Source organism: Engystomops pustulosus, chromosome 5, assembly GCF_040894005.1.
Source record: "Engystomops pustulosus chromosome 5, aEngPut4.maternal, whole genome shotgun sequence".
In the NCBI taxonomy this organism is placed as follows: Eukaryota; Metazoa; Chordata; class Amphibia; order Anura; family Leptodactylidae; genus Engystomops; species Engystomops pustulosus.
The window spans coordinates 89,154,779-89,179,441 of record NC_092415.1 but is presented as its reverse complement, the minus strand read 5'-3'; the positions used below and the strand labels follow the sequence as shown (position 1 = coordinate 89,179,441).

At 42.6% G+C, this 24,663-nt stretch overlaps 1 protein-coding gene across 1 annotated transcript in view; it reads left to right on the top strand.

Annotated features, from left to right (window-relative positions):
* Positions 1–12,954: 12,954 nt before the first annotated feature.
* The window catches only part of GFOD1 (Gfo/Idh/MocA-like oxidoreductase domain containing 1), a 36,400-nt gene continuing 24,691 nt past the window's right edge, over positions 12,955–24,663 (top strand). The window contains exon 1 of the mRNA XM_072152619.1: positions 12,955–13,763. Within this exon, the coding sequence (XP_072008720.1) occupies positions 13,511–13,763 (253 nt within the window). The 5' untranslated portion in view covers positions 12,955–13,510. The remainder of the gene's footprint in view (positions 13,764–24,663) is intronic.

Below are 24,663 nucleotides of genomic sequence, written 5' to 3'. Positions count from 1 at the left end.
CTACACAGAGACTCATCCTCTAGAGACCAAAGGGTTGCCCCAGGGAGATCCGCTATAGCAGCCTCTCCCTCATCATTTCTTGCCAACACCACCCTGCTGGAGACCTGCCAGGCTGTAGGACAGCCCTCCGGTTCCCCCATACCAAGCACTGTGACACAAGCGTGCCTAGGCCGCAACCGCCAGCCACTCAGGTACTGCGGGCCCCGGCTGACTCCAGGCCCCGAGAAAAGGCTAGGCCCGGTGGGGGATGTTGCAAACTCTTTATGGTAATGAGCATTATAGCAGGAAGTGTTCACTGCACATGTGCTGAGGGAGCAGGGGGTAAGGTGGAGACAGAGTAACAGCCTATAAAGCCAGATCACACAGGGGCAAAGGTAGCCCCTCAGGCTCATTAACTTATAGTTACAGTGCCTGTATCTATGAGTACGTGTTCTTTTTATCATGCTTGATTTTGATAGTAGATTTCCTTCTATGTATAAATATCATTGCTATATACAGGTGTGATGGGAATAATCACTAATATACTTCTATCCTCCTTGCCAATTTTTGAGAAATATCTCCTGATTCTTAACCTTTCACGACCAGTAAATGTAAATATACGTCTGCCAGTCATGGAGGCGTTGGAGCACACAACTGACACCTGACAGAGACTTGTGTGGTTGGTGCTGACATCGATCACCAAAGTTAACCTTCTACTTGCCACGGTGAAACCCAGTTGTGGAACCTAACAGTTCTGCTTCTGGGCAAGGCCATCCTTGAATGACAACTGAGAGCCTTTTATCCACTTCCATAGCTGTCATTATGATCTCTATATTAAAGCCTGAGACAGACTGTAATATAGAAACAGTATATTGTATCTAATATATTAAGCTGGATGTAACTGTATGTATGTATGTATATATGTATCTCAGCAAAAGGAATCTGGACCGTCACATTTACAATCACCTCATTTTGCACAGTCACTCTCTGTGATTTAGGGAATGTCATAGACTCGGTTTAGAGACAAAGTTTTCGCCGTGTGCTTTCTAAAATCCACTTATTAACCCCTTAAGGACGCAGCCATTTTACAGCTTGAGGCTCAGCCTCATTTTTTGGATTCTGACTTGCGTCTCTTTATATGGTTATAACTTTTGAACTTTGGCTGATAAGTTTTATGTTTATTTACAAAAAAATGATGAATTTTTTAAAAAATTTGTTTTTGAAAATTTTCGAAATTCGAAATCATCACGTTTTCAGGCAGATAGATTTACCACCTAAATAAGTTGCTGAATAACATTTCCCATATGTCTACTTTACATTTTCTTCATTTTTGAAATGTCTGGATAATTTATTTTGATGTCACGCATTTTACAAATAGATTATCAATTTTCTGTATTTTCAGAATTTACTAATTTCTCCCGAGTACAGAGACCCCCCACATGTGGCCGTGACTTGTTTTATGAGCACACAGCGAGGCGCAGAAGGGAAGGAGGGACCTGCAGCTGCCAGGATTTTAGTTTCCTCATTGGCTCATTTTGTAGGCTATAAAGTGTTCGCTTTTTCTTTATTGGGGCCATGTGACGGCATTTTTTTTTTGCGGGACGAGATGCTTTTTCCAGTGTTACCATTTTGGGGTTGGTATCCCCTATTGTTGAAAATTTAGGACAGGAGTAGAAAAGCATCAATTCTGTACTGGATTTTTTGCTTCTTTTTTTTTTTGTGTTCACCGTATAGCCTAATAATCATGTTATATTTATTCTATGGGTCGAAACGACTACGGGGATACCAGACTTGAGTAAATTTTCTTATGTGTTATTATATTTGCCAAATAAAACCCTAATGTGGGGGGAAAAAAATCGATCATTTTTGCATTGCCGTCTTCCAAGTGGCATAACATTTTAACTTTTTTGGCTACAGAGCTGGATGATGGCTTGTTTTTTTGCAGGACATGTTGTACTTTGCCACAGTATCATTCTCCAGTACATATGTTTTGTTGATCACTCTTTATTGCATTTTTTGTGGGATTCAATAGGTAAAAATCATAATTTTTAGCAGGTTTTTAAAGTTTTTGTTTTACAGCGTTCATCGTATGGGTTCAATAATTATTTAGTTTTATTCTACGGGTTGTTACAGACGCGGTGATACTATATATGTGGGGTTTGTCTTATGATTTACACTTTTTTGAATTTATTATTTCTCTTTAGATGTTATGGGGCTTATGGACATTTTTATTGATTTATTACTTTATTTTTTATTGAAAAACTTTTTACTTTTTTACTATTTCCACCATGAGACATGAACAAGCAATCATCTGATTGCTTGCTCATGATAATACTCTGCAATACTGATGTATTGCAGGGTATTAGCAGTGTCAGCCTATGCACATGCATAGGCTGACACTGCCTTTAACATGTTGTCATAGACCCCCATCTTTCAGGCACTGCCAGCAGGCAGCTATGGGGACCTGATTGGACCCCTGGGTTGCCATAGCAACGATCGGCACCCCCGTAAACGGCACGGGGGGGGGGGGATCTTGGGGAAAAGACCCCCCAAAGGCATTTTAAATGCCGCGGTCACGCATATATGCGCATATATGAAGAGGGCTCAGCCCGTTTCATACAGTACCCGCACCTCCGTGCCGCACGTGTACAGCGCAGAGTGTGAAGGGGTTAAATATCTCGGTGTCCCAAAATGTCTGAACAATCAAAATATAAAAACAATTATTCCTACCAATAAATCCCGTCACAGAAAATAGTTCCTAAATGCCTAAATACCCCACTTTATTGCAATTTTGCCCCCCAAAAAATACAGTTTTCAAAACGGTATTAATAAAAGCATAATCCTATTCTGCAAACAAAGACCCCTTACACAGCTCTGTACACTGAAGTATAAAAAATATATTTAGACCTTTTGCTTGTGAAAGAAAGAAATGTCTCAATAAAATATTTTGAGTGGGAAAAAAGCAACAGAGCTATGAAGTTGTACTATCATTAAGGTTCAGCTTTCCTCTTTCAGGAGCAGAATATGAAATATAAGCTGTGTTGTGATTGGCTGCTATTAGACATAAGATCTGCTCTTGCGTTCAGGGGAGGACTAGGAATTTAACCCTTTAAAAACCTGGCCCTTTTTTGTTTTTTAATTTTCATTTTTCACTCCCGCCACTGAGCACTAAGTCACTGCGCTAAGGGGTTAAAGCCTTTTGAAGGCCTGGTCAGAAAAAGGTTAATGGGGTAGCACTTCTGCCTTGTATCGCTGGGGTCCCACCCAGGTCAACATCTGCAAAGAGTTTGTATGTTCTCTCCGTGTTTGCGTGTTCCTCCGACACTCCAAAACATACTGTTAGGTTGTCTAGATTGTGAGCCCCATGGGGGCAGGGACCAATGTCATGCTTTATGCAGCTCTGCGTAATCTTTAGGCACTATATAAATAAATAATTATTTTTGTTAATTAATCATGTTTTAGTTCCCATTTTTCATGAGTGGAATTCTAAGGCTGCGTGCATATACAGAGTTGAAATGTGTATTTAAAAAGCTGTGGGGGAGGAGCTTGACCAGCTCACACATGCGTTTACAATGAAACGCTGGTGATCAGAAACCCCACCAGGGCCTAGCCTTTCTTTGGTGGCTGTAGACAGCCGGGGCCCAGAATACCAAAGTGGCTGGCTTATATGGCCTTGGACACACTATAGTCACAGTGCTTGGTATAGGGACTGGAGGATGGGCCTACAGTCTGGCAGGTCTCCAGTAGGTGGTGTGTGCAAGAAATATGCAGGGTGAGGCTGGTGCAATAGGTTTCTCCCTGGGGCAACTCCTGAGGTGTATGTAGGAGTCCCTGGAGGATGGGGAATCTGTGATGGCGCACAGCCTGATCCAGGGATTACACAGACGCAGGTTGTGCAAATCAACTTACAGTCCTTTATTCAACTTCAAACGGTAGGCAACAGTAGCAGCAGATTCAACAAGCTTGAAGGTTGATGGAGACAGCTGGTCTGCAGGAAGGTTGCTCACCACATGGTAGTAACTTCAGGCTGGGCTGGTAAAGATGGAGCCGAGCGGATCTTGGTGACCAGCGAAATACACAAATATAAGGAGGAGACCAGCACATTACACAAGTATAAGAAGGTGACCAGTGCATTACACAGATATAAAGTCCCGCGGCTTGCTCACACCTCCTTTCCCTATGTCATCCGGCTGTTGGCTGAATTATAACACAAATGCCTACAGCGCATGCACAGCTTTACTGCTTAGCTTCCTGTGTTAGGATTGGGTAACACAGAAGACAGGGCATAGTGTGCCCTGAGCTTGCCCCAACCTCTGCCCCCCCCCCCCCCCCCAAGCTAAACCGTGGGGCGACTACTTGAAGATTCGAAATACACTGGATAAATGTGGGAAGGGAAACACAAACAGATTGACAAACATAAAACACAAAAGAGTGGTAAACTAGCCACAACAAGAGGGTACATCAAGAACAAAATCAGTAAGCAAAGAGTCAATGTAAAAAAACTAGCCGAGGTCACAACAATTCAGACACAGAGCAAGTAACACCTAATGCAGAGAGCGAGTGATGAAAGGGATTTCAAACACTGGCACAGGTGACTAGTGAAGCTGCAATTTATGCAGCCAGAACACCACCTCCAGAACCTGATAGGAGGTGGACAACTTTTGGGAATTAACCCCTCATGGTGCAGAATAGCCAAGCACAACAGAAGAGGTACCACAAGTCCCAGCAGTTCAGAACACAACTCCTAGACAGCGCAAGCAGCCGCTGCCCAGGGCGCACGCCAGAGACCGCTGGTAGCGGACGAGAGGTGGAGTTTGTGCGGATACGCGCCGGAGGCCGGAGAACGCTGCTAGCACCACCAGAAGAACCAGCATTCTCCCTAGCGAAACTGAAATCCTGCTTCCGCGCATGGCAGCTGTAGGCATATGGGTGATGATTCAGTGGACAGTCGGATGACGTAGGGCAAGGAGGTGTGAGCAAGCCGCGGGACTCTCATGTATGTATCCGCCCCCCTTGACTTGCTAGACTCTCTGCCTGGCTACCAGGCAGAGAACAAATGTTAATTTCTTTCCTTTTCTGCGCAGCAATTTTCTTAGCTGAAGAAAACTTGTTCTTATGCTATAAGAGCTCTATGGGTTTAAAGTATGGGATTCCATCCAAGGAGGTGTTCATGGTCCCCAAAATATCACATCCAGATCAATACTAATGCAAAAGCCCAAAATACAGATACATGCCAAATACATAGGAGAGCCAGCTAGTCAGCTAATATAGTTATATAACAATTCTAAAAAATGTATACCCCTAACACAACTAAGACAACTAAAACATCGACTATAAAGTATATAGTCCCCTGAAAAAAAATGAAAATATGAACAACACCCACAAATTATTATATATACCAGAGCTCCCTCCCTAATTAATATATACTGTAAATAGCATATACAGTCAGAGCCCCCTGCCTTATTAATATATAGGTAGCATATATATATATATATATATATATATATATACAGTCTCAGAGCTACCTCCCTAGATAGCATATACTGCAAAATAATAATAATAAAACTGGCTCCCCTGCCATCTCTGTCTCTCTTCCTCTTCTCCTGGCAGCTGCGTTTTCTGTGTAGTGACACAGGCTGGCACGTGATGACTCGCGTCAGCCTGTGTCACAGAGAGCAGTGCAGGCACTTGGGTTTGTGCTGCACCGCTCAGCCCATTAATTATTCCAAGGTAATTGATTTAGTACGGACTTGTCATATTACTTGCGAACTGTCGCCCCCTTCAGGTGTCCACAATCTGCCGTCTGAGGCAGGATGAAGATGGGAGATGCAGCCACGATGCTGCCTGCACAGAACATACTGGCAGCTTCCATGTATCAGCAGAAGATACAGGGAGAGGTAAAGATAGAGCATTCAACTCTTTCTTTGTCCTAAAACACAGATAGAGTTGGGGAACCTGGGGAGTGGGCTCCTCAAAGTCACTGCCTCCCCCTCCCCCAGTAGTTATGCCTCTGGCTACAGAAAAGGAGACCTTATGAGTAAGGGGAATATACACTCACCGGCCACTTTATTAGGTCCACCATGCTAGTAACGGGTTGGACCCCCTTTTGCCTTCAGAACTGCCTCAATTCTTCGTGGCATAGATTCAACAAGGTGCTGGAAGCATTCCTCAGAGATTTTGGTCCATATTGACATGATGGTATCACACAGTTGCCGCAGATTTGTCGGCTGCACATCCATGATGCGAATCTCCCGTTCCACCACATCCCAAAGATGCTCTATTGGATTGAGATCTGGTGACTGTGGAGGCCATTTGAGTACAATGAACTCATTGTCATGTTCAAGAAACCAGTCTGAGATGATTCCAGCTTTATGACATGGCGCATTATCCTGCTGAAAGTAGCCATCAGATGTTGGGTACATTGTGGTCATAAAGGGATGGACATGGTCAGCAACAATACTCAGGTAGGCTGTGGCGTTGCAACGATGCTCAATTGGTACCAAGGGGCCCAAAGAGTGCCAAGAAAATATTCCCCACACAATGACACCACCACCACCAGCCTGAACCGTTGATACAAGGCAGGATGGATCCATGCTTTCATGTTGTTGACGCCAAATTCTGACCCTACCATTCGAATGTATGCAGCAGCAGAAATCGAGACTCATCAGACCAGGCAACGTTTTTCCAATCTTCTACTGTCCAATTTCGATGAGCTTGTGCAAATTGTAGCCTCAGTTTCCTGTTCTTAGCTGAAAGGAGTGGCACCCGGTGTGGTCTTCTGCTGCTGTAGCCCATCTGTCTCAAAGTTCGACGTACTGTGCGTTCAGAGATGCTCTTCTGCCTACCTTGGTTGTAACGGGTGGCGATCTGTTGCCTTTCTATCAGCTCGAACCAGTCTGCCCATTCTCCTCTGACCTCTGGCATCAACAAGGCATTTCCGCCCACAGAACTGCCGCTCACTGGATGTTTTTTCTTTTTCGGACCATTCTCTGTAAACCCTAGAGATGGTTGTGCGTGAAAATCCCAGTAGATCAGCAGTTTCTGAAATACTCAGACCAGCCCTTCTGGCACCAACAACCATGCCACGTTCAAAGGCACTCAAATCACCTTTCTTCCCCATACTGATGCTCGGTTTGAACTGCAGGAGATTGTCTTGACCATGTCTACATGCCTAAATGCACTGAGTTGCCGCCATGTGATTGGCTGATTAGAAATTAAGTGTTAACGAGCAGTTGGACAGGTGTACCTAATAAAGTGGCCGGTGAGTGTAGATGAAGGGCAATATAGGAAGGGACTTATGGAAGGGGGCACTTAACTATGTGGGGAACACATTTCTTCTGGAAGGTATGTTTCTCCATGCAGGGTGAGTAGGAGAGTTGTTATCACTAACAAGGGCTTTTGTAACAAATATTTCAGTGTGCATGTTTAATACTTTTTCCCTGTGTCATTATTACATTTAACATAAGCTTTGGACATCTATGGTTTTAATAATTTACCAGTGTGGATTGGGTGGGTTGTTGTAAACACCTGGTGATTTCAATAGCACCATAAGAAATATATGTATTAAGAAAATTGTGAATGCGTTCAATTATTATTTTACCCAGTGTTTATGGCATTTTAGTAATCCTGCCTTGTATCAGGCAGTGACAATGTGAAATAATATAAGCAGGTCTTCTTAGATTTATGAGACTAATGCAAGTCTGCACGAGGAAACCATAGCTAATAGTTCTACAGATATCTGGTTACCAGCAGAGGGCACAGCACAGCAGTAAACATTAACATTATGTGGGTACCTGACTACTGTAAGAGAGTTCACACAGAGATTTTGCCACAGACAAAAAATGATTTGTTATGTGGTTTGGAATATAATAGGGCTATATACAGGGCCGATCCTAGCCTCCTGCTGCCTGAGGTGAAACTCGAAAATGCTGCCCCCACCCACGCACGTGCCCCCCCACCCATTGATGCTACCTTACACACTAATTGACAGTCATTAGACACAGACATTAGCTAACTCTGTGCCCCAAAAAATACCACAGTCACTTAAAGTATAATGGAACGTGTTTCTATATATTATCCTCACAACATGACTGAACACGCTATTCCCAACATAAAACATCCTTTATATAGTCAGCCAATTTATAGTATATACAGCACACACAATTAATTAGGTGCCCTAATTTAGCCTCCCCCAGTAATGAACAGCCTTTCCCCCCACTGTATACACAGCCTCAGCCCCCCCCCTGTATACACAGCCTTAGCTACCCCCTGTATAAACACCAACAGCTACCCCCCTGTATACAGTCTCAGCTACCCCTCTGTATACACAGCCTCAGCTACCCCCCTGTATACATAGCCTCACCCACACCGTATACACAGTCTCACCCACCCCGTATACACAGTCTCGGCCCCCCTGTATAGTCTCAGCTCCCCCCTGAATACACAGCCTCAGCCCCCCCCCCTGTATACACAGCCTCAGCCCCCCCTGTATACACAGCCTCAGCTAACCCCCTGTATAGTCTCAACTCCCCGTGTAGTCTCAGCTCCCCCTGTATACACAGCCTCAGTTACCCCCGGTATAGTCTCAGCTCCCCCCGACTGTATAGTCTCAGCTACCACCCTGTATAAAGTCTCAGCCTTCACCCACACCCAAACCCCCCATGTATAGTCTCAGCTCCCATCCTGTATACCGTCTCAGCGCCCCCTTGTATACAGTCTCAGCTTCCCACCCCCCCGGATACAGTCTCAGACTGCCCCCCCCCCCCACCCTCCCCGTATACAGTCTCAGAATATAGGACATGCTGGTGACAAACTTACTGGAAAAACAGCACATGGCTGATTACTGATAATTACTGTGATAAATTATGATTATTGGGATGAAGGAGACAAATTTGAAGATATAAGGTAATTTTACCATGTCCCAGTGCCTGATAAAGCATTGGTACAGAGGATGGGTTGCCATGCCAGTTCGCAGCGGAGGTGCTATGCCCCGTAAACAAATAGGGACACGCCTCAGAGAGACTGTGGTGCAGGAGTCCGGGAGAACTGGAGGTTTATAGGTTTATTTTTTTAAAAAGCTCTCCCCTTCCGGCCTGCAATGTTTTTTAAATAGTCGGACCACAGATTTGCTGATGGAAGACTGCCCTAACTCACTGGCTCGCGATGTCTTCTAGGGAATGGAACAGTTTTCTTTATATCCTGGAACATCACGTCTTCAGAAAATGATTTTATAGGCTCCGGGCCGGCCTATGTCAGTGGAGCACCTATTGCCTCCACAGGTTCTATATTTATGCACACCCTCATTCCATTGCAGCCTGGTCCTGACCGTCGATAGTGACATCACTGTCTTTCTGCACGATCGACCAGACGGCAATGAACAGGGTGGGGCAATCCCCGATCCATTCCCTAGAAGACATAACGAGCAAGTGAGTCAGGGCAGTCTACCATCAGAAAATCTGATAGTAGATGTCCCTTAAAGGGGACCTGTCATCAGCAATTGGCCTAACAAACCACTACCAGAATACTGTAAGGAATTGTAACTCCTTCTAGTTTTTGTCTCTATCATGGTCCTGTGTGGTGGCATCATACTGAAAATCAACTTTGAAATGAGCCATAAATTGGTTGTATAAAGTCAAGGAGGAGGAGAGTTTAAAACTGAACTCAAGGTGGGGAGCTCTGGACCTCTCCTCCTCTGTGATTGACATTGTGCATCAAACTTCAGGTCTTGTAAGGGTGTCTCTGTGGGATGCAGCACCATCAATGGTACAGTGAAGGGGCTTTCTGAGGAAGAGAGAGCTTGATTTCAGTGTAAAATCTCTGCCTCCTTGGCTTTTTACAACCAATTTACATTGATTTTCTGAATGATGCCAGCTAACTGGGTCACAAAAGAAACATGACCAGGAAGGTGAACAGCTGCTTGACAAAAAACTGGTAGTGGTTTATTAGGTCAATTTCTGCTGAGAGGTTCCCTTTAAACATCTTGTTCAGACCTGTGAGTACCTGGTTTTAAAAAACAATTACAGTGCAGCCGTTAGCCTATGCAGGATGACTGTAATATGCTGCAATACATTAGTATGTATTGCAGCATATTACAATGAACACTTGCTTATGTCCCACCCTGGGACAAAATAAAACAGTAAATAAAAAAATAAAATATAAAAATAAATAAAATTTAAAAAAAAATGAAAAAAGAAAAGTCCCCTGAAGTCCCATTTTATCCCCCTTTTCTTTTTGTTCATTTATCCCTAATATTATTGTTGTCATAGTTTGTACTTCACTCTCTGTACCCTCTCTGCTGCTGTAACGCTGTAAATTTCCCCACTGTGGGACTAATAAAGGATTATCTTATCTTATCGCATGCAATAATCAAATAAAACATAAAAAGTGAAAGCAGCCAAAAAATAAAATTGTCACTGAACCCATACGGTGAACAGCGTAAAAAAACCACCAAAAATTATGAAAATTTCACATCTTAACATAAAAAGCGCATAAAAAATGATCAAAAAGTAACATTTACCCTGACCTGATACCAAGAAAAAGTAAAAATAAGCTCTAAAACAGATCTGGAAACAAAAAAATATAAACGTTATGTCCATTGTTACATGGCAATGCAAAAACAAGCAAATTTCTCACAAAATGAGTTCCATGTTCTGCAAGACAAGTTAACCATAAAAAAGCTATATAAATGTGGTATTGGGGTAGTAAACATAACACATTGGGGCACATTTATTAAATATTCGCGAACTGCATTTTCGTTGGGTTTCCTGACATTTTCCTTTTTGCGCTGCATTTAATCGGATTTTGGCACAATCGTGGCGACTTTCATGCAACACAAATCGGGGGGCGGCCGTCGGACAACCCAACTGATTTGGACTGAGCGCGGGATTTAATATTCAAATTATTTCATAAGCCATGCACTTACATGCCCCGGGAAGGAGAAGGTGAACTCCGGCGGGCCTCAGTGGGGAAGCGACACATGCAGGAAATTGGATGCACGATCTTAGAGAAAGGCGGCAGCTCCGAATCCCCGTCGGACAATGTACCTCGGGGATCGCGACGGGATGGGAAAGTAAATGTGCCTCATTATTTTTATGGTACGGTGAACGTCCACGAAAAGAATGCTTTTAACCACCACCAACAAAGAGTTAATAAAATCTGATTATTAGCTATTGGATCCCCCTTAAATGATGTAACTGAAAAGTGGATCTCATATACAAAAAAAATAATCCCCCGTATGTCCAAATTACAGAAAAATATTTTATAGCCTGTAAAATGTGACAATGCAGATCTGCTCTGAAAGGCGCCCCTTCCGTGTGCCCATACAGCAGTTTACCAACACATATAGGGCATCCTCATACTTGGGAGAAATTGGGTATCAAACTTTGTGGAGTTTTTCGTCATTTAATACTTTGTGATGATTTAATTTTTGGGCAAAATAAATATATATTTTCTAAAATAAATTACAGCTTGTAAATTACACCTCCATTTTGTTTTAACCCCTGTGAAGCATCTAAAGGGTAAACACACTTCTTAAAGTTGATTTTTCACACATTATGGGGTTTTACTGCTATTTAGGCCTCTGAAAGTCACTTAAAGGAAACCTACCAGTTAGAATGGTAGGGGTAAGCTGTAAGTACCGAGCACCAGCTCAGGGTGAGCTGGTGCCGGTACTTACTTTCGTTAGTGTTTTAAACCGCGTTATCGCGGTTTTAACACTTTTTAAACTTTAGAGCAGAAGAGGCTTCGGCGCTGCGTGCACACGATCGTGCGCGCGCCTACATAGGAAATAGCGGAGATGTTGAGCGCGCACGGTCGCGCGCAGCGCCAAAGCCCCTTCTGCTCTAAAGTTTAAAAAGTGTTAAAACCGCGATACCGCGGTTTATAACACTAACGAAAGTAAGTACCGGCACCAGCTCCCCCCTAGCTGGTGCTTGGTACTTACAGCTTACCCCTACCATTCTAACTGGTAGGTTTCCTTTAAAGCTGAGGAGGTGACTCTGAATAAGGGTTTTGGCGATTTTCATAAAAATGGGAAAAATTACACCCAAACTTCTGAACCTCCTAACAACCTAGAAAAGAAAGAGGATGCATAAAACCCTATGCCAACATAAAGCAGACATTCTGGAAATGTTAGTTATAAAGTTACTTGGGTGCTATGATTATCTGCCTGAAAAGCAGAAAATTTAGAACTTTGAAAATGAATAATTTTTTGAATTTTTTGCCAAATTTCAATTTTTTCATAACTAAACACAAAATTTTTCTATTACTTTGAAGTACAATGTGTGATGAGAAAACTATCTCAAAATCCCCTGGATATGTTAAAGCGTTACAAAGGTAACACTCCTCCTATAATGACACAGGGCAAATTTTAAAAATCAGGCCTGGTCCTAAAGGTCTAAAATGGCTTAGACACAAAGGGGTTAAATGATAACAGTATTTGACTATAATATAGGGGTATATGTGTTCCTGCTCTGAGTACTATGTATACCAGAGCCATCCTTCAAAGGTCCTGAAACTGCAGATTGAAAGCAGAAGGGACACATCTTCCATTCCCATGTTTGATTCCAGTACCATGTGTAAGAAGTGATTCCAGACTTGTAGGGCCATAATATTCTTGCAGCCCAGGGCCCATGGCAGTCTTAATCCACCCCTGAATGGTACCCATGTTGCTCTTGCTTTCCCAATTAGAGAGGACCAAAAACTTTACATCTGGTTGGACAGCTATTGATCTAGTTGTACCCAAAAAAATATAAACATATTTAATGTGCTTTTAGCATTCATATGGCACCCTGAACACCCTGTTTCCTTTCACCCATTGGAGGTGTGGGGGTACAAACTGGCAGGTGAGTTGTAGACTAATCCTGTGTAACTAGATTCCCTATTGAAATGTCTATTGGTCTTTCCTTTGTAGGAAGCATCACAATGCACGGAGGAGGGAGGGGGCAGCTGCTGTTTACCCTGTTCAGCATTTGTTTACATGCGGGCTGCCCCTTTGTATGGCCATGGTGTTGTCATGCAGATAAGATGGCCCTGGCGGGCACGGCACACACAGCCAGCGTGGGACCCATTCAGAAATCCTGCAGGGAACTGTAATGGTTAACAGGTCACCTCGGCAGCAGCCAATGGCGGAGCAGGCTACAGAGAGGGCGTTGCAGGAAAAGCCAGACATTAGGTGACAGCAGCTGCCTCCACCCACTGCCTGTATCACAGCAATGAAGATCATGGCAGAAGGCGACTAATGCGCCCTGCGGGGACTGGCACTGCCCGCACACCGCTCTATGCCCCGGGATCGCCCTGTCTTTTGATGAGAAGAGGAGAGAGGGGCAGATCCTGGCATGAGCTGGACATGGAGGGAAGTGCTTGGCCCCTCCAACCTGAGAGGTGAGGGGGGCATACAGAGAGCATCCCTGAGCCCCAGCGGCTGGGCATCTCCTGCCTGTGTGCCTGCTAGTGTCCATGAGAGAGCCCGCTGCTTGCTGCTGCACCTTGCCATTGTGTCGTGCCGCAGGAGATCTGCCCTCTATTATCAGCCATGCTGCCCGGGGTCGGGGTGTTTGGCACCAGCCTGACCTCCAGGGTCATCATCCCATTACTAAAGGACGAGGGATTCTCGGTCAAGGCTTTATGGGGCAGGACGCAGGAGGAGGCTGAGGAGCTGGCCAAGGAGATGAATGTCCCCTTCTACACCAACCGCATCGACGACGTCTTACTGCACCAAGATGTGGACCTGGTGTGCATCAACCTGCCCCCTCCTCTCACCAAGCAGATCGCCGTCAAGACCCTAGGTAAGTGCTGCCACCTACCCACTACTACCCTGGCAGGGATCTGCTCCTCTTATAGTATTGGAGGTGACTGGGGGAAGCAATTTTCTGGGCACTTTATAACAACAGTGAGTGATGTGTATGTGAGCCTGGCATCAGTACTGGGTACATGCCATGAGAGTGGCCCAGTGATCTGCCCAGGATCTCATAGAGGAGCGCACATTACACATTATCACAGAGAATAATATTTCTTGAATGTGCTTATAGGAGCACAATCCCTTTTACATACCCATTGCCTAAGATTTCTTCACATGGGACAGGTTTCATATAGAGTATGTCACTACAGATCTATGCGCTGACCATTGTACTAATCCTACAATACACCAAAAACCCAGTGATGATTATTACACACTGCTGGACCAGCAATGCTAATATACAGGTATTGAGTAACAGGTTAGGCCACAATGGGGGGAATCTATTAATGCTTTTGTGTCTGTTTTTCATTGGGCAATCCCTGGGGTTTTTATTTTTACCTGTTCCAACAGATTTACATAATGTCGGCACCACAAAAACCTCAGTTTACTTGTCGCACGCACACATTTTTTATTGTCTCTCAATTTGGGCATAGATAGACACTTTTCCTGCACTTTTAGTTTCCACACCTTTTTCGGCGTAATTTGTGCTACACATTTAGACCAACAAAAAGTACATCTATCAACTTCTAAACCCTTTCCTGAATGTGGAGTATCATTTCTGTTGTACATTTTTTCTTCTTGCAGTGTGGAATAAAACAATTAAGACGGTGAACTCCACACATGCCGCTTGGCAATTTCCGTCAGCTCCATAGAGATTAATGGAACAGAACCGTCATGCGCGCCCGTCTGCTCCATTAGTCAGACGGAGGTACGTGGGACTACACTGAACCCCTCGTTTTCGTGATCTGTGGGGGTCTCATCACTGAGACCTCCACTGATCAGTAAGTTAGGCCCTATCCCGTGGATTGGACCTAATTTTTGTTCGTGGGAAAACCCCTTTAATAATGTAAAATCATACTGCAAGACTCCACTAAAGTTGGTGCCACTCAACATAAAAACATGTAATATTTATCAGCATTCTTGGATATCTCTAATGTTTATTAATTTACATGTACAATATTTCACTTAGAAATGCAGCATTTGCCATCAGCCTCGTATATGGTAACTGAAGGACATTCTTACATTTGACACAAATAGTAATGTGAAAACGTCTTTAGCTGCTGAATACTTTAGATAACAGCAGATATCAGGTTTTTTTCTGTTGCTGCTCTGTAGTGCACACAAATGTAAAATGTGGTTTCCTATACCACGTGTATGAGCCGCCTGCCTCAGCTGCCAAACTCAGAGCAGCTCCTATTCCTGCCGTGTCTGTGCTTCAGGTAGTGACACATGGGCCTCAAAGAACAGAATACGGATTGTTTGAGGCCCGAAGAAACACTGGTAGGCTTAAAATGAACGACAAGAAATTCAGTCGATAAAGTTTTTAGGATAAAACTGAACATTTTTAGTGCTGTTCTTGGTGGAGTCAGGTCATGATAAAATGGACCGACTTTGACTCCACAAATATATAATAAATTATAAAAATTATAAAATTTCCTTTAAATCCCACCCCAGCAACCAAATACTGCATTCAGCAGTTAAATAATACTAGAGACCAGACAACAGATAATATTGGAGACCCCCAGAGCATAAAACTACTAACACCGGAGACCCATTACTGGTCACCCAAATGTTATAGACGTAAAAATGGCAGATTTTATAAAGCCTGGTGACATATACACCAATTCCATAGTATATAACTATTATGATATTACGAATACTACTATACATAAACAGGACTGATTATGGAAAAAGCCAGGAAAGTTTTCTACAGGATAGTGATGTAGAAGCAGATGTGGTGCATGTACTGTAAAGCATAATGAAACATATTGCAGTTTATCTGATCTATATTGTCTATAAGTCTTATTTTCGCAGTGATACACGCTAGTTGTGGGTAGACAGTGTGGAATGCATGCTAGTTCCTACTCCCTTTTATGGTCCTGTGTGCAGAATATCTTCGTAGAATACAGGAATAAGCCTTTTGGCTATACACATGGCAGCTAGCGGGTTTATGGGAGATCTTCAGGCACCAGAAATTCCAGCTTTTCCACATTGCTTCAAGGTGATTGTGGATTGTGACCTAGCCTGGTTATTCTGTAGGTGAAAGAATTGTTTACTTTTGTAGATGACCTTTTTCTGGTTATTTGACTGTAGTCAGGGAGACTCTAGCAATGTAGACGCCTCAAATGTGGTCATTTCTTCCTATTAGTCCTATTATGGGCTTTGACTTTGAATTGATATATCTATTTCTCTTGGCTCATAATACTGCAAAAATGTGCTGGTTTTCTATCCAGGAACCAATGTCCATGTAAAGTATATGGGTTTCCTCCAAGTATTCGGGTTTACTGGGGATTTTTTCATATTCTGAGAGGAAATGCTTTCTGACTAGCCGGAAGATGACCACACAAAGGAAATTTCCTCCCCAGAGTTTTAATCTCGCTGTGGTAGTTTTGTAGTTTCCTGCAGAATTGACCTTATGGTAAATGTTACTATGTTTTTCTTGTTTTACTTCACCAGAATTGACATTGACATTTAATGCAACTGTTGGTTGAATGGTTGTATGAAGTAGTGTGTAAAACAATGAAATAAAAATAGTATAGTTATCCTAAGGACTTGCTTTGACCTATATCACCAATACATGATAAAGATTATGTATTTTAGAGACCTGCTGCGCCCAACCTCACATTATCTATTCAAGGAGCTTCACCCGAATATACGTCTACAGAACACTATTGAGGAGTGACTATGTAACGACGCCCTCCATTATACAATTAAGATGAAAGCCTATTCCTACACCCAAAATTCACACACGCCCTTTTAGAAACATACTATGCTTGTTTTTAAAGTCCAATGTAATTCTGCATCATTAAATGGCCTTGATTCATGGGGACTATAATGAATGGATTCAGAATAAAAGACTTTGTAAGGCCCAGTTCACACCTGTGTTTGGACCATTATGTTCCGTTATTCAAACAATTATAACAGAAGTCTAACAAGTGTCTATTGATTACAAAAGACTTTTAAAGGACATCTACCACCAGGATGAAGAATTGTAAACCAAACACACTGACATACTGCTGTGTGCCCCCTCTGGTCACAGCACCCCTTTGAATCTGCTCTTCTTTAAGCACCTAATGCCCTTGTTTTTAAGAAAAAAAGGCTTTAACAATTCTGCAAATACACCAAAGGGGTTCCAGGCCCCATTAACACCCATGGAGACCCTAAGACTCATTTGCATAATTTTAAAAGCCTTTTTTTGTAAAAAACAAGGGGACAAGAAGCTAACAAGAGTGATCATGTCATATAATCCTTGATCCTGGTGGTAGATGTCCTTTAATAGCTATTTGTACCTCTTCCATTAGGCTTCCGTTGCTTGTGCAGAAATTTGGCAGCTGCAGCGCTGTTTTTTGCCTCTCAAATAATGGAAGCCTAACGGAAGTGGTGCAAACGGACACCACCAGAAGCTGTTAAAAATCTATTGAAATCACTGGACATTTTAACAGATCCGTTTGTCTTCCATTATTATTTTATTAGTGGCGGAAGAGAATAACAGAAGGTCTGAATGCAGGTAAGAACTGGTCCAAATACTGGTTCTTGCTTTTAGGGAATAGAAACATCTATCGTTTACTCTACAGCTGAAACTTAAGCCTCATTATCTAATGCTTACATTGCTGAGTAGAACTTAAGTGTCTATGTTGTCCTGCGACCTGCCTGATGGACAACTAATGGGAGGTGCAAAGAACGACTCGGCAGTCTTATACTGCGCCAGATTTATCATCCAGCATCAGAAACCATGATAAATCTGCCCCATTGTATATGTACATTATATATGTGCTTACTGTTGTGTATAGGCTGACTTATATCTGGTGAAAAAAACCCTACATCACGGTCCATTAATCGCAATTATTAGGTCTACTGAGTCGTTGTTCTGCTTCTGATGGAAGTAGCTGAGTTCAGTTTACTACACAAAGACGTAAATTGTCCATCACTGTCTTTCTGCTCAAGAGTATTTACTGCCTGGTTGCCTAGTTCACATGTGATAACCCTGCTGTGACCTCATAGTTATTAGTCCCATGAAACTGAGAAAAGCTTGTGCACATTATATCCAGTCACCATACTATCATATGTACAGTATATTAGCTGTGCTTGTAATAATAGCTGTATACACTATGACTAAAGGATGTGTCATGTGACTTACTGACCAGTCATATGGTCTACATCCGCAGTATGATCTGATGACTTATATGTGACCGCTATGGGTGTATTATCACCAGTGGCTTATGTTAACCACAAACTTTACGCAAAGATGTGAATAAAGAATAAGTATCATTTGTTTGGGGGGACTACTTTGGAAAGTTTTTTGTATCTTTCCCTGTTATCTATGAGTATTTATGTACCTATAGCATCTATATTAGTGCTTGGAGCCCTGGATAGTTTATCCTATGCTGAACCATTTGTATGATGCCTTGCTATAGTGAAGGTGCCCAAAGTACCACAATAGAAAAGAAGTGAGGGAAGCAGGGGACGGTGACTTTTCTGGCTCTTTAGTGGGTATGGTTTTCATGTAATGAGGTCATCATTGGTCTGATCATTGCTTCTTATTTCTGAGGTCTCATCACTACTTCATAGTGTGACAGACACCGCAGAATGGTATTGTATAGAAAGCGTGGGCCAGACAGTCTCAGGTATGCATCCTATCTTTCATATTTACATTAAAAATTAACTAATGATGCAGAACATTTCATTTTATTTTCTCAATGGACCTTGTGCCTGTTACTTTCAACGAAAAATGGAAAAATCTATGTTGGGCATAGTGCAATTTGTCTTATTGATTCTTGTGAATGAAGTAGGGATGATGCAAGGAGCCTCTGAGCACTTCCACCTATTATTAGAACGTATAGGTAGTTTCTAGCCAATTGGTTTCAGCAGACTGGGGGGAGGGGCATTTACTATTTTTGGTTATTTATTTGACAACCGATTTTAGCAGTGTTTTGCACTGTGATTTTATATTGTTGCACACTGCCTTGATGTATTTGAGGCACCATAAGAAGAACAAATCAGCATTAGAAATGAGAAACCACATTCATAAAGGGGTTTAGAAGTTGGTAGGATAACAACTAGATGTAGAAATATTTAATATTTCATACTCTAAATGTTTACAGACTTGACAGTATGGGTGTGTTTATCAGGACTTCCAAGTCACAAAAGTGGCATAGAAGCCCATGTATCGCTAGCACTTGCGATCATTTTCCCTTTTCCACCACCTTAAAATTAAAGGGGTGGGGGGCGTGGAAGGCCTTGCAGGGGGAACGTCCGGCAAGGGAGTGGGTCGGCTTATTGCTGGCGTATGATAAATAACCCCCTGTTTGTTTATTTGTTCCAATGTTTAGGTTTTTCTGACCTAATGTGGAGTGCACATAGAATAATCTCACGTTAATCTCACAATATTTTTTTTACCAGCAATTTCTTTTGTCTTATTTATGGTTGTTTTCACTTATGTAAATGTCACTGGGGGGTGAGAAGCTATGTCCGAATAAGAAGCAATATAAAAATGAGGACAGCCACAGGATTCCTAATTTCTTCCACAAAGGGTTTCAGAGAACAGTGCTGTATCATTTAAAATGGGCACAAGTCCAGATAAATGTGTGCCAGTCTGTACGGCATGCTGCATGCTTGCCCTAGTTCTGCAGTCTTACACTTCAGTTTCTTGGATTCATCCTGCTCATTTTCTTGTCCACAGCACAAGGTTTTATAAAAAGAACAATGGAGAAAGGGTTTAGACATAACTTCATATGATTTGAATCTTTACTAGTGAAACCTATTTGCCTGAAGTGTTATTGCATCAGCAGCTTCCATCTTTACTCCAAATACAAAACAATAGTATACTTTGTCTTTGTAGTCACACATGCCCAACATTCTCCAACCAGATAATACTGATGGCCAAAGAGCCCTGCTGAGGACATCTGTAATGCCACGTCATTGTAATAAAAAAAATATGGGGTCCGATTTATTAAGAGCAATGCTTGGTTATTTCTGCTTTGATAATTCTGGTGTAGCACCTGCATGGGAATTAAAATCTAAAGCAGCCAAGAGCTAGACTTTTAAAGGGGTGTCCCAAGTTTAGAAGTTATCCCCTATCCAGTAAATAGAGGACAACAAGGCTATTGGTGTAGGTCCTACTGCTGGGACCACATGATCACAAAAACGGGACTCAGGCAATGCAATCCGGAGAATGAGGATCCCATTCTTACTAATGGGTGAAGCGACACAACAAGCATGTAGTGAGAACAGGGTGCCCATTCTGTTGAGGTCACAGCAGTCGGACGCACACCCTGTTATTCTCTATCCACATAATTTCTAAACTTGGGACAATCCCTTTAAGATACATTCTGAGACATTTTTCAGGCCCAGGTCATAGCAAATGTGACAGATCAAGGAGTCATCTTATAGGGTCACTCAGGGACTGTTAATTAGGTTCACCCTTGTCAGGACGGCTGTTGCCAGCAGTGCCATAGCCCGCCGTGATGTTGCATGGTGAGTTCTCCACTACTTACCCAATCTGCCAGCTAGCATCACACCTGATTGTGGTTGCGCTGTTGCTGGAAAGGTTCTTTACACCTGTACCCTGATAATCTAAGCACATTGTCAACACCCAGCATCTCACAACACAAGAAGGATCATGAAGTGTCTGCTGAGAGACTCCCCTCTTACACTATGGACTCTTACACTGAACATTACTGAACGATAGGAGCTAATATAGCAATAAAACTGAGAAAAATTGTAAAGTGATGGGGTTAAAAATGATCTTTATTGTGTAAACATGACTAGGGGATAAAAATTTGAGAACTTTCTTTAACCCGTTCACGACCTGTGACGTAATAGCACGTCACGGGTCGGCCGCGGGTGCATGGAGAGGGCTCAGGCGCTGTCAGCACATTGTAATGTAAAATCCCCATATACTGCCATACAGTAGTATGGCAGTATATGATCGGATCGTACAGACAACCTAGGGTTAAAGTACCCTAGGGAGTCTGGAAAATAGTAAATATAAAAATAAAAAAAAGTTTTTAAAAAAAAGAATTATAATAAAAAATCCTAAAAACTCAAATCACCCCCCTTTCCCTAGAACTGATCTAAATATAAATAAACAGTAAAAATCATAAACACATTAGGTATCGCCGCGTCCGAAAATGCCCGATCTATCAAAAAATGATAACAGTTTTTCACTGCGTTTAATCCCGTAACGGAAAATCGTGTCCAAAGTCGAAAATGGCACTTTTTTGTCAATTTTTAAAAAATTAAAAATTCTATAAAAAGTGATCACAAGGTCGTACAGTCCTAAAATCGATAACATTGTAAACGTCATCAAAATCCGCAAAAAACGACACCACCCACAGCTCTGTACACCAAAGTATAAAAAAGTTATTAGCGCCAGAAGATGGCAAAATCCCCCCCAATTTTTTTGTACAGGAGGTTTTAATTTTTTTTAAATGTATAATAACATTATAAAACCTATATAAATTTGGTATCCCCGTAATCGTACCGACCCAAAGAATAAAGTAGACTTGTCATTTGGGGCGCACAGTGAAATCCGTAAGATCCAAGCCCACAAGAAAACGGCACAAATGCATTTTTTTACCAATTTCACTGCATTTGGAATTTTTTTACCGCTTCCCAGTACACGGCATGGAATAATAAATACCATCTCTATGAAGTGTAATTTGTCACGCAGAAAACAAGCCGTCACACAGCTCTGGACATGGAAAAATAAAAAAGTTATGGGTTTTTGATCATGTGGAGTCAAAAATGAAAATGAAAAAACAAAAAAGGGCCAGGTCCTGAAAGGATTAATGGGCAAACACCTTTAAACATAGAACCACTGCTAGTGCAGCAAACTGTAAAAAAGCAAAAAAAAAAGCAAAAAAATCTCATAGTCAAACCTCCCCCCCCCACTCCTCTTGGTATATATGGTTGTGTTTTTTTCACTCTCCTTGCAATTATTTTAAAAATAATCCCAGGCACTGCTAAAAGATTTATTAAAGGGCCAAGGCCACTTTAATAAATTTTAACAGTACACCAAAAGCAGTCATAGAAATATCGCAATGAGCCGGCCAAATGGTAAATAACCCCACAATAAGATTAAAAAAAGAAGAAAGTTACAGATAAATTTGACTACAGTAACACAATGCTATAAAATAAAAAATACATTTTGATAACATAAAAAAGCAAAAAAGGTGAGAAAATGTACATATAATACCATACCCAACTGTATTTAATGTATACAATATATGATCATAATAAAGTTCATAAATCTAGATGAAAATGTAAAGAAATATAATATATGAAAGGCCTTGTTTTTATTGAAATATTAATGGCATTATTGTAATACTGCACAAGAGGCAAGTTTACAGTAAGTGGCCATTTACTGTACCATGTGACCTTCTATATCAATCAATGAATCAGGATCTGTTTAGAAGTAAAGTCAATAATGTTGTTTTACTGTAAGTGGCATATATTTTTTGCAAAAATAGAATTAAAATCTTTCTTTAGTAGCCTTAATTATAGTGTCTGGACTACAAGGTAGTTGTCATGGGTGCCCCCGCAATCCATGTCACGCCCGTACCCCTCTCCGAACTTACCTCTCCACGCTCCTGCTCCCATCCAGCCTAGGCTCCACACGTGCGCACCAGCACTCGGGGATTTAAAGGGCCAGCGCACAGGTGATCACCGCTGGTCACTTCCGGCATTGCTATTTAATCCGGCGGCTCCCTTCATTCTCCACTGGATCTTCAAGCCATTCCTGTGACATGAAAGCCCCTCTGTGTTCCAGTGTTCCTGCGTTCCAGGTCCTGGTCCTGTGTTCCCGTGTTCCTTGTCCCGTGTTCCCGTGATCCTGTTCCAGTGTTCCTTCCAGCAGCAAGACCATCCCTCTTTGCAGTGAGCTCTGGTGAAGACCAAGTGCCACTTAGACTCCGGTCCCAGGTGTTGGCTAGTACCATCTCCCGCAGTGGTCCAGAGGGTCCACAGACACAGAATCCTGACAGTAGTATTGCAGGTATCCACAGTACACCCAAGAGGGATAATGGGATATAGACCAATACATAAGAATCTGTAGGTCATTGCACAACCATTATGTTCTTAAATATACAGTACATACTCAGAAGTGCTGAATTGCTCACATTGGTCTATGTCTACTTTATGTTTTCACAACATAAATCAAATGGGTTGTCCATTTTCAGCATTGATGATAATGAAATATACACTACACTATACATTATATATCAATTCCTTCCTGTTTTCTAGATCTCTACTTGCCGTCATTCTGTAGGAAGCTACTATGTTTACGTGCAGTGGATAGAAATCTGTCCATGCTCGTTAGTGTCACAGAGTGTAATCAGAGCTGTGTATTATGACGGGCCATGCACCTGTGTGACATCACATGACCACATAAACAATTAAGCTTCCTATGGAATGTCAGGAAGAAGAGATATATGGAGCTGTGAAGAATTGATACAGAAAGTATATAGGAAAATTGTATAACTTTTCATCATTCAAACTGTAACATTTACTTGCAACAACTGGACAAGCCCTTTAACCGCTTGCTTATTGCTATATGACATCATACAACAGTATGGGCTTTATGCAAAGGGCTCACGGGCTGAGACCTCTTCATACACGTCAGGTGTAAGCTGGTAACTGCCACAGGCTGTGCTGGGCGTCACCGATGGGTGCTGCCATCTTGGATGGACGATCAGCAAACAAGAGATTATCCAAGTAGATGCAATAATTTCCGCAGACAGAATGGGAATACACACAACTAACTCCTCCATAGAGATTTATCGCCCTTTGAGACACTATGCCCATCGCGGGGGGTGGGGGAGGGCGGCAGTTTATGGCCAATATCTCGACAATTTAGCTCAGGGTTCCCCAAACTACGGCCCGCGGGCCACATGCGGCCCGTGGACCGTTTCGATCCGGCCCCTTACGCTTGCCGGGCCCCCGCGGCCGGGCAGGAGCCTCCGTCCGTCCGGACAGGAAGCTCCTGCCCGTCACTGTATAGTGCTCGATGTGGACGGCCGCTCGAGCACTATTACTGGAGCGATGTGGCCGGAAGACAACCCCGGCGCACATCGCTCCATGAACTAGGATGCGCGGCCGCGTGATGACGTCAGAAGTGTCTGCGCTGTGATATGTGCCACAAATTAGGGGGCGGGTCAGTCGGTCCGACTGATTCGGGTCGAACGCCGTATTTAACTTTAAAATTGTGTCGCAAGATACACCACAAAAAAGATGGTGAACTCTGTCGGACCTGTGCAGGGAAGCAACACATTCATGATTTCATGCGCATGATCTTAGTGAATGGAGCGTTATAGATGGACAATGCACTTTCAGTAAACTCGAGCGGCATTGTAAGTAAGTAAGGTTTGGTCGAAGCAGAGTGGGTTTTCGGGCCAAATGCTCTTAAATTTTGAGACACTTTATCCTTACCCTGTTGAGTGCTGTACTAGTGAGCAATTCCAGCTGCAGTGTTAAAACAATTACCTACGGAGATTCTCCTCAATATCCTGTCCTCTCATGCATTTGTCTTTTGAGCGCAATCAGCCTTCTTGGGGGACTGAACTGTAAAGATGCAATATTCTAGAAATCCAGACTTGGAACGACCAACTTCTTTTGCTACGACCGAAAGGGTTACCGTTTTGGCCTTCATCTGGACAACCTGCTACTGGAGGGTTTCAGCCACTTTGGAATGGCACTCTGTTTTTGCAACGTGATGGAAGACTGGAAAGTTA